The following is an 11,396-nucleotide window of genomic DNA, read 5'->3' as shown; positions in this document are numbered from 1 at the left end:
GGGGGGGGGAAGCAGGCTTCCCGCCGAGCAGAGAGCCCGATGCGGGACTCGATCCCAGGGCCCTGAGATCATGACCCGAGCCGAAGGCAGCGGCTTAACCCACTGAGCCACCCAGGCGCCCCTACTACTACTTGTTCTATTTCATTGTTTCCCCATCTTACCTTGCCTAATTGTTGATTTACCAGGACTTCTTCCCAATTCTGCTTGCCCTACTAACTCATCATTTTACTTATAAAAACACCCTTTTAGTGTGCCTGGCTGACTCAGTTAGAGGAGCATGTGAATCTTGATCTCAGGTTTGTGAGTTCAAGCCCCATGTTGGGTGTAGAGATTACTAAAAAAAATAAAAACTTAGGGGCACCTGGGTGGTTCAGGGGGTTAAGATTCTGCCTTCAGCTTGGGTCATGATCTCAGGGTCCTGAGATTGAGCCCTGCATCTGGCTTTCTGTTTGGTGGGGAGCTGCGCCCCCCCCCCGCCTACTTGTGATCTCTATCTGTCAGATAAATAAGTAAAATCTTTAAAAAAATAAAAAATAAAAACTTAAAAGCTTGCTTCTTTAAAAACACACATACACACTCACACACTCACTCTTTTCATACCCCTTCTCCAAGAAAAATATTTTATCAGATAACTAATATTATTTATATAGCTTGTATTCTTTGCCAGGCATTGTCCTAAATGCTTTGTATATATAAACTAATTTAATCTTCACTATACTCTGGAGTAGTCATTCACATTTTATAGATGTAGTGGATTAATTTGTATTAATCTTACTTTCCTAAGCATTTCTCCTTGCTAACAAGAGAGCCCAGCTGATCTATTTTCTATTTATTATTCCAGATGTTTTGAACAGAGATAAGGATGAGGAGCCAACTGTGAAACAAGAAATTGAGGAGATTGAGGAAGAAGTGGAACCACAGGGTGTAATAGTTACAAGAATCAAAAGTGAAATTGACCAAGATCCCATAGGTAGGGAAACCTTTGAACTTGTTGGTAGGTTAGATAAACAGAGAGGTATCTTCTTATGGGAAATACCAAGGGAATCTTTGGCTCAGGACCAGAGAATGTTCAGAGGAAACAGTAATATTATTCGTAAGAGATCAAACTCAGAAGAGAAATGCCATAAATGTGAAGAATGTGGAAAAGGTTTTGTCCGGAAGGCCCATTTCATTCAACATCAAAGGGTACATACTGGTGAGAAGCCTTTTCAATGCAACGAATGTGGAAAAAGTTTTAGTCGCAGTTCATTTGTTATTGAACATCAGAGAATTCACACTGGGGAAAGGCCGTATGAGTGTAATTATTGTGGAAAAACCTTTAGTGTGAGCTCAACCCTTATTAGACATCAGAGAATCCACACTGGAGAGAGACCCTATCAGTGTAATCAGTGTAAACAGAGCTTCAGCCAGAGAAGGAGCCTTGTTAAACATCAAAGGATTCACACAGGTGAGAAACCCCATAAATGTAGTGACTGTGGGAAAGCCTTCAGTTGGAAGTCACACCTTATTGAACATCAGAGAACTCACACTGGTGAGAAACCCTATCACTGTACCAAATGTAAGAAAAGCTTTAGTCGAAATTCATTACTTGTTGAACATCAGAGAATTCACACTGGGGAAAGACCTCATAAATGTGGAGAATGTGGGAAAGCTTTTAGATTAAGTACATACCTTATACAACACCAAAAAATCCACACTGGTGAGAAGCCTTTTCTTTGTATCGAATGTGGAAAAAGCTTCAGTCGGAGCTCATTCCTTATTGAGCATCAGAGGATCCATACAGGTGAAAGACCTTATCAGTGCAAAGAGTGCGGGAAAAGCTTCAGTCAGCTGTGCAACCTTACTCGTCATCAGAGAATTCACACAGGAGACAAACCTCATAAATGTGAGGAATGTGGAAAAGCCTTTAGCAGAAGCTCAGGTCTTATTCAGCATCAGAGAATCCACACCAGAGAGAAGACTTATTCATACAATGAAACCAAGGAAAGTTTTGATCCAAATTGCAGTCTTGTTATACAGCAGGAAGTCTACCCCAAGGAAAAATCTTATAAATGTGATGAATGTGGAAAAACCTTCAGTGTCAGTGCACACCTTGTACAACATCAAAGAATCCACACTGGTGAAAAGCCCTACCTGTGTACTGTATGCGGGAAAAGCTTCAGTCGGAGCTCATTTCTTATTGAACATCAAAGAATCCACACTGGTGAGAGACCTTATCTGTGCAGACAGTGTGGCAAAAGCTTTAGTCAGCTTTGTAATCTTATCCGACATCAGGGTGTTCACACAGGTAATAAACCCCATAAATGTGATGAATGCGGGAAGGCCTTTAGCCGGAACTCGGGCCTAATTCAGCATCAGAGAATACACACAGGAGAGAAACCTTACAAGTGTGAGAAGTGTGACAAAAGTTTTAGTCAACAGCGCAGCCTTGTCAACCATCAGAAGATCCACACAGAGGCAAAAACCCAAGAAACCCATGAATGTGATGCTTGTGGCGAAGCCTTCAATTGCCACATATCTCTTATTCAGCATCAGAAATTGCACGCTACATGGATGCAGTAAATGTAGAGACATATTCAAGCTCAGTTTGACTTGAGACTAGCTACCCAAGTGCAGTTTCAGTATGGCTCACTGTGAGTCAGTTTCAGTGACAAAGAAGATTGTCCTTGGCCTCAGGCAAATGGTTTCTAAAGATTCTGTGAAAGGTGGACAGCTGCCCATAGGCAGCTGAAGACTTCCATTTACTCTTTATTTTGATGATCCTAGATAAGGACTCAGTAATTTATTTAAGCATCTTTTTTTCTCACACATCTTTTAGGAGAGAGGTCAAACCCAGGTTCAGAGCACTTGGTATTATAATTAATAAAGGGACAAGGACAAAGTTGCATTGGTACAAGGGAGCAGAAGTGAGAAAACTAGAGTAATTAATTATTCAGGAGTGTCCCCTGCCACCATCATATGATGGTTCATTCAGTTCCATAATATGTTTGGCAGTGCATGCCAAAGCCTAGTAATGAAGCATAGGATTAAGTTTTCAAGGAAACAGCCCCATTTTTTTTTTTTTTTTTCCAAACTGATACCCAAAGGTTTTCTGGGTCATTGTTTAAGAAAGCCAGTTATTTGGCATGGAGTTAAAGAAACAGTTCCAATGCCTTGTGGTTCCCAGATCTGTGAAATGAGTGGACCATTAATCTTACGTGTAAAGATTATATGAGTAATTAATAAGCCTAGCAAAGGTGTTACCAAGGAACCTTTGGGAGTGCCTTTTTTCAAGATGGGCCTGAAAAAGTGGAGGAAGACACTTCTTTTTGTGCCCTCCCATCTGTGAAACATAACTGTAGTCCTATACAAATAATCTTATTCCTCCACTACCAGTAGCATGCGAAAGTGTACATATTTTGATTACCAAGAGTTGGAAATAAAAAGACCTGGAGTCTATACTAGGAAACATATTTTGGTATTGCTTTGGTTTTTATGGTAACTAGACTTTGCATGCGATTTTAAAATCCTTATTTCTGGTTCTAGGGCTTCCCTTAGTTGATGGTTATATAAACCTATTAATTCATCTGTTTTAATAATTAAACCTGTTTTGTTTTTTGCTTTGTGTAAGAGTTCTTTGTTATTTTCATTCAAAATCTATCCTGTCAAATAAATACTGCACTTAAAAATTTAGGATTTAAAAGAAATTGCTCTCACTTGTTGTACCTGTGACTACAGGCATACCATGGAGATAGTGTTTGGTTCCAGAGCACTGCAATGAAGCAGATATTGCAATAAAGCAATATAATTTGTTTATTTCTTACTGCATATAAAAGTTCTATTTACACTTTATATAGTAGTCTAGTAACTGTGCAATAGTATTATGTCTATGAAAGCAATGTACATGCTTTAATTTTAAAATACCTAAATACCTATTGCTAACCATCATTCTGAGCTTTCAGTGAGTCATAATCACTAATCAGATTAGGATAACAGATAAAATAGTAGTGAAGATGTTTGAAATATTGCAAGAATTACCAAAATGTGACACAGAGACACAAAATAAGCAAATGCTCTTAGAGAAGTGGAATAAAGAGATTTGCCTGATGCTAGTTTGCTGCAAACCTTCCATTTGTGAAAACACGCAGTATCTGCAGAGCACAATAAAGCAAACCACAGTAGAACGAGGTGTGCCTGTAGTGACCTTTTCTGGGATAGTTCCCTTAAGGGCTAAATCCAGATTCTTTAGAATTCCAGATCACCTGGAACTCTATAATTCTACCTATCTAATAGTTTGAGCAAAACACCTCCCTTCTATATTACAGACATTCTGAACCTCCCCTCCACACTTTTTTCATCTTCCCCTGGAAATATTTGTGTGTGCACATGTGAACATGAAGGTGTATGTATAGAAATTGTACTCTCTGCATTCAGATTAAGTAGTCAACATCAGTTACCTGTCAAAACAGAGTTTGTAGCCCAGTGAAAAGCAGAAAAAGTAACTGGAAATGCACTTAAGACCTCAATTATCCTCGTGCTGGAAATATCCCCAGATTTACTTATTCTACACAAATCGTTCTCTGGCCAGTGTTTCAACTAATAATAAGGTTCTCAGACCTGTTCTCAGTATTTTGGAAACCCTAATGCAAAGTATTTTCCGTATGTCATAGTTGCATGCACACTTAAGCATTGTGCTTTTTGCTGGAGTCACATCTATTTCATGTATGGTTTTCTTGCTTAGCAGAAGCTGTGACTGTTGACTTCATCATAATGTGGGGACATGGTCATAGGAGATACTCCTACTAAAATTACATCATTTTTAACATCCTTGGTTGTAAACCTGGAGTGATAGCTCAAAATTCCAGTCGCCATGAAACAATTCTTTTTTTTTTTTTTTAAAGATTTTATTTATTAATTTGACAGAGAGAAATCACAAGTAGACGGAGAGGCAGCCAGAGAGAGAGAGAGAGAGAGGGAAGCAGGCTCTCCGCCAAGCAGAGAGCCCGATGCGGGACTCGATCCCAGGACTCTGAGATCATGACCTGAGCCGAAGGCAGCGGCTTAACCCACTGAGCCACCCAGGCGCCCGCCATGAAACAATTCTTGATCGTATGTTCAGTTCATTGCTTATATAAAGCATAGCCAAAAAGATTAATTTTTTAAAGCAAGGTTATTGCAATGTTCACAGTTGTTTTCTGAGAGGATGATAAAAGAACTGGGAGGCACATGAAGAAGAGAAAGAGAAAAATCTTTCAAGAGGAGATGATGCTTAAGATGAGATTAAAAGATGAGTACCAAGAAAAAAGAACAGTGTCTGAAGACAGAATTACCAGAGGACCTGCTAGCTATGGAGTGAGCCTTCCATTGTGTGGTGATGGGAAAGTGGCAGGTAGCTAAGGCTGCCTGTGAACAAGGGCAGGGGAGAGTTGCCATGCTAAAGAAATAGGACTTTATGCTGCCAAAAATTCTGTAATAACATTTTCCTTGTATTTAAGCTGTGTGTGTGCGAAAGAGAAAGGGGCACATATTTTAAGTGTGCAGCTCTGAATTTTACAACTCAACCTATTTAACTAGCACTCGGCTTAAGAAATATTACTGGTACACCTGATATTCACCTGGCTACCTTTCCAAAATCTACACACAGAGCACATCTTGTGGTGCCTCTGTTTTAGTTTAAGAGAGAACGCAGAAGTGAATAGGAGGAGAAAGATGAGTTCATGTACTTAACAAAGGCCAAGAAGTCTCGTGCCAGCTATAAACAAGAACCACCAAAGCCAGTGGTGTAATTCAGTCCCAGCCCTAAAGACCCAAGAACCAGGAGCACTGATGTCCAAGGACAGAAGAAGATGGATGCCCCAGCTTAGGTGGAGAGCAAATTTGCCTTTCCTCTGCCTTTTTGTTCAGTTCACACCCTCAGTGAACTAGATGATACCCACCAACATTGGTGAAGTCGGTCTTGACTTAGCCTACAGATGCCAGTGCACATCTCTTCCAGAAACCCTCACAAACACAAGAGGTAGTATTTTATCAGCATCCCTTAGCCCAGTCAAATTTAAACAACAAGTTAACCATCACAGTAGACAACATTTTAAAACAAGCAGGCAAAAGGAGTCTTTGGTGGAAAAAAAAAAATTGAAAATCACTGCAATGCTCCATTTCTCTAACTCTGTTAAGTGAGGCATTTCATTTTCATCTGTCTTCCTAAAGGAGGATGTCATCAGCAGATCTAGGGGCATACAGAGCATACCCAGCTGAGCATAGTATTTGTAGAGTAAATTTCAACTTTTAAAAAAAATCTAGTCCAAATATTACAAGCTTTTTTGTTTTGTTTCGTTTTGAAGTCATTGTTCCTAATCAGTATTTAATACCCTTCACCTGCCTTCTCTCCTTCAAATGTGATCTGTGGCCTTGGGTGGTTGGCAGGAGTGGGTTGATTGATTTCTTTTTAATTAAGGCCAACTCTATAACCATAATGTATGGAAAATAGAAGGATAGTTGCATTTATTTGCACAAATAGTACAATTTCCATTAACGTGTGTTTTAAAATACACGTTGGGTGCTATGTTAATACTGTATTAGTTGCATAGTTGCTTCAAGGAGTCCTTTATCCTCAAGGAGACTTTGAGAAGTGAATAGTAAGCCATATGTACTCTACAGTGTAAAGAATGGGGGAAAATCATGTAAGTTTCCAAAATGCTGAGTCTTGATATATTTTGCAGGAATAAACAGAGCATATCTCTAGCTGTGCTATTTCCTGTCCAGGAGCCATGTTCTCAAGAATGTGCATCTCATGTTCCATGGTTAAGGTAACCTACATGGTTAAGGTAACCTACATCATATGACGGTCATTGCATCCCTGGGACCAAGAAGTACACTCTGACTTCTTTAGCCTATGAAATGCTCCAGGGTAAACCAGGGCAGGACAAGGAAAAGTTGGAAGTGGCTGCCAAAAGATGTTTGACCTTGGACTTTTTAAGAGGGCAGGATAGATTTCTCTGACATCTGAGACCTCGGCTACAGCCTAGTCCTGGTTGTTCTGAGTGGCCAGAATTAGTGCTCTGTTTAGAGGATGCTTTGTATTTCACTGTGCTGCCCCATACTCAAAGGGCTGCGTCTGTGCGTGTATGTTAACCTCATTCTGAGAAGTAGATGTAGAAGAATTGTGAATTATTTGTCCCAGGACTTGCCTGTTGAGTTGCAATAAAACAGAGACTTGTTATTAGGGTGGTAAATAGCAACCTTGCATGAGAGTTTTTTGTTTGTTTGTTTTTTATATGTGAATTTTGTTGTTATTTTCTCCAATCTAAAGATCTCATGTCTGCTCACCCACCACCACCAAGACTCTAAGCTGTATGCTTAATTTGCTATGCTACACACCAAGCTACTCCCAGCTTCCCAAACTTCTCCCAGTCCACTACCTTCCAAGAAAGTAATTTTCAACACTACTCTTTTATTTTCTGCTCAAAAATTACTCACTGGTCTCAATTTGTTGTTACTCCAAGGCAAGACTTCCCATAATAACCCTGCCTAATCTCCCCTTCCCCTTCCCTGTGCTGTTCTACTTGCCCTCACCCTTCTAGTCTAAGTTCCAACAGTGACCTCAACATATATAATCTGTATTCTAAAGTTAGTTCATCTTCACACTCACTCAAGTGCCTTTACCATTCTCCAAGAACCAACTGACAGGGAAAAAACATAATATTTATTTACAATTTATGTATCCAACACTCTACGTAAAATATTTCTAACCTCACAGCAACCTGTCTTACAGACAACGAAACTGAGGCTCAAGATCTCAAGATCATATAACTAGCAATAAACTGTAATTCATCCTACTGTCTTTATACAGCCCCGTTGGTCTCAGCACCTTGCCTGTGCCATTGTTAATTTAGCACAATGTTGTGTACCATTTTGTTTCCTAACTGTATCCTTGTCTTCCTCATCTCAGTGGTCAGGACCATGTAGTATCTTCACATCACAGAGCATACAGTAGGTGCTAAATGAATACTTGTTGACTGATTTTATAAATGTTCACAGAGACTGATACCCAGTATTGAGCGTTTGACCATTTCTGGAGGCTTAGGACAGGAAAATGTATTTATTCGAGGAGTGAAAAAAGAGCTAGGACTGGCTGTGTTGAGCTTTGCCATCACTCCTGTGTCTTCACTTGTCCTCTCTAGAAAATGGGCTCAGGGAATTGGTAGCACTACGTGAGCCCTCTGGGCTCTACTGAGCATGGGTTATTCATTTTTACCCCATATGTGAGATAGCTGTTGTTCTAAAGACAGGTCCACACTCCTTTATCTGATAGCCTTGAGGGTGTATGTGTTTTAGAAATGAGAACTTTTCAGATTTTAGAGATTAAATAGAGTGCTTATGCTATATATTGTATAACTCTCTCTGCAGGGTATGAGTCAGCACCTAAAATCAGACACATTAGCTCCGCATCCCATCAAGTGGAATAAAGATGACAGCCTCAAGTCAGGTTTTGCCACCAAATAATTTGCTGCAAGCTTAGGAGAAAACTTGGTTTTCAGACCTTTTTGGATTTCAGGATTGTGAAAATTGTGATAAGGGATGTGAACTTGTTATTGAGATGTAGTGACTCATTTAATCTCTCAGTAGTTTGCAATGCTAGACTTTTTTTTCTTTTTTTTTCTTTTCTTTTTTTTTGGGGGGGGGGCTATGAAGAACAAGAGAAAGGCTATGAAGAACAAGAACGTGCCCAAGGTCACATGACTAATAAGTGGCAGAGCCAGCATTTGAGCTTAGACTGTCTGACACTAGAACAACTGCTTTTTACCACCCCAAGTACTGCCTTCCAAGAGGAACTTTGCAGGTTTCACGGACTGGTGATGTGACCTTGGACAACTGCCTTAGTGCCCTGGCCCCCAGGTTCCTCTGCTATTGTTGCGAGGAAATGTAGATGTCAGCTGGAGGCTTCTACCCCATGAGAGCTAAATCAGATGGACTGGAAGTCCCAGCCTGCATTGCAGAAAGCCTGCTCCAAGATTTCTGCAAAGTTCTTGAGGCTTGTATTCTCACTGTCACAGTTGGCTTCAGCTTCTGCTAAATTAATTCACATTATGAATCATTATGAATCATCTCAGGATCTTGTTTTTGAATAGCAGGATGTAAACTCGTGTGAAACTCAGCTCTTCCTCTCAAGCAGACAAAAGTCTTTAGATTGCTTGAGATTTCTCCACCTTCTTAAAAGTGCTTTATTTAGTCCCCTCTCCCACTTCCAGATTGCCCTGGCTTCTCCCCGCCTGCTCCCTTTCCCCTCCTTTTTCCTTTCTTCCTTTGTCCTGCTCATTTCCCTGCCTCTTCTCTCCCTTCTCTCCTTCTTCCTCCTCAGAGCAAAACTAAATTCCTCTTTTTAGTCCTTCCTACAACTCCTTCCTGCATTTACTCATTTTTTGTGACCTTGGTTTTTGCTACTTATGCCTTCAAGGTATCGTCTTCTCCCATTAAATTTTCTTACACAATGGCAGTTCTGAGTTCCTGGTCTTTTGCCCTCCCTGGATGTCCACCCTAAATGCTATCTCCTCCCTCTTCCTAACCCCCAGTCAATGGCATGTGTTTCTTGCTTAGCTACTTATGCTTCATTGTGTGGTATGCAAATGTCATGCCTACCCTAAAGCTGAAACTTGTCTTAATTACCTTCAGTGCCTAGTCCCAAATTTTATTTTTAGTAGGTGTTCAATAACTACTAGAGTAAATGTGACGGGTTTACCAAAAGGTAGGAAGCCACTAATATATTCACTCTGATCATATAGTTAATAGAAATTAAAGTCTATAGCCGTATAATATTTGTCTTCATATTACCCTGAGTGGAATTAAGTACTGGGGTTGACACTAAGACAACTGTAGTGCCTTAGTTGGGAAAATATATCCGATGATAGCCAGGAAAATGCATTATATAAATTCTCATCCCCAATGAAATGTAATTCAGCCTAGATCAAAATACTTAAATAACTCAACCTTGATTATAAATTCTCGCTAAACCCATAAATGAGAATCTAGGAGGTTTTTTCACAACATAGGGTCAGGGGTGCTGAGTAAGCTCTAGATAAAACTTTTCTGGCAGAAGAATTTTGTCACACCAGATATTACCAGCGTTAGGAAGTTTAACACATGGTAGGATCTCAACTATTTGCCGAATGAATGAATGAATGAAGTAAAAAATATGGAGCACCTGGGTTGCTCAGTGGGTTAAAGCCTGTCTTCAGCTCCAGTCATGATCTCAGGGTCCTAGGATCGAGCCCCATATCGGGCTCTCTAATCGGTGGGGAGCCTGCTTCCCCACCTCTCTCTGCCTGCTGCTCTGTCTACTTGTGATCTCTTTCTCTCTCTCTTTCAAATAAATAAATAAAATCTTAAAAAAAAAAAAAATGTAGAAGACCGGGGCTCCTGGGTGTCTCAGTCAGTTAAGTGTCCAGGTCTTGATTTTGGCTCAGGTCATGATCTCAGGGCTGTGGGATGGAGCCCCACATTGGGCTCTGCACTCAGTGCAAAGTCTGGTCATCCCTCTTTCTCTGCACCTCCCCCCCACTCACACACACTCTTTCTTTACATAAATACATACATAAAATCCTAAAAAAAAAAAAAAGAAAAGAAAAAAGGACATGTAGAAGACCTACACCACTGGTGACACAGGTTTTGAATACTACCTGTTGCCCTGTCTTTACCTTTCTCCCTGGTCACAAGCCCATTATAGGAGAAGGAGACCTGAGAGCTGAATTCTCTCAGCTCTCAACCCCTAAACCCCTATATGTGTGACTGTCAGCAAGTAACTTAACTGTTCTAGGCTTCGTTATATTATCCTAGTAAAAGTGAAAGCCTCGGGCCAAATGAATACGGTTGTCTTGGGGCACCTGGGTGGCTCAGGGGGTTAAGCTGCTGCCTTCGGCTCGAGTCATGGTCTCGGGGTCCTGGGATCGAGTCCCGCATCAGGCTCTCTGCTCAGCGGGGACCCCCCCACCGCCTGCCTCTCTGCCTGCTTGTGATCTTTCTCTGTCAAATAAATAAATAAATAAAATCTTAAAAAAAAAATACGGTTGTCTTACAGAAGTAGTACAGGTGTATGGAAACAAATACTCAAATTGTGGTAGAGACGCATGACTAAAAATTCTCCCTGTCTCCCAGGTCGATCTTCTCAAATAAAGTCCCTTTGGACCAATTCTGTCTTATTCCTCTAAATGCTATGTGTATGCCTCTAGTTCTTAATTTATCTATTCTAAGAAATACCATTTATCTTTGCACCCTTCAAGATAAAGAATTTAGTTTACTACTTTTCTCCTATATTAATTATATGTGTGAATATTTTAATGATTTATATCCATTCCCTTGAATAGACAAAAGCACTATTTCTTTTTTTAACCACTGTTTCTTAATCTGGCAGTTTTAAGTAGTAT

General features: G+C 40.3%; 1 protein-coding gene across 3 annotated transcripts in view; it reads left to right on the top strand.

Annotated features, from left to right (window-relative positions):
• ZNF189 (zinc finger protein 189) overlaps positions 1 to 3,604 on the top strand; it is a 13,988-nt gene extending 10,384 nt beyond the window's left edge. For all 3 annotated transcript variants that reach the window (XM_059411179.1, XM_059411177.1, XM_059411178.1), the window contains exon 3: positions 842 to 3,604. In XM_059411179.1, coding sequence (XP_059267162.1) covers positions 842 to 2,562 — 1,721 coding nt within the window. In that variant the 3' untranslated portion in view covers positions 2,563 to 3,604. The remainder of the gene's footprint in view (positions 1 to 841) is intronic.
• Positions 3,605 to 11,396: the final 7,792 nt, after the last annotated feature.

This window comes from Mustela nigripes, chromosome 9, assembly GCF_022355385.1.
Source record: "Mustela nigripes isolate SB6536 chromosome 9, MUSNIG.SB6536, whole genome shotgun sequence".
NCBI classification, from domain to species: domain Eukaryota; kingdom Metazoa; phylum Chordata; class Mammalia; order Carnivora; family Mustelidae; genus Mustela; species Mustela nigripes.
The sequence above is the reverse complement of the archived record's forward strand: the minus strand, read 5'-3'. Positions and strand labels throughout refer to the sequence as shown.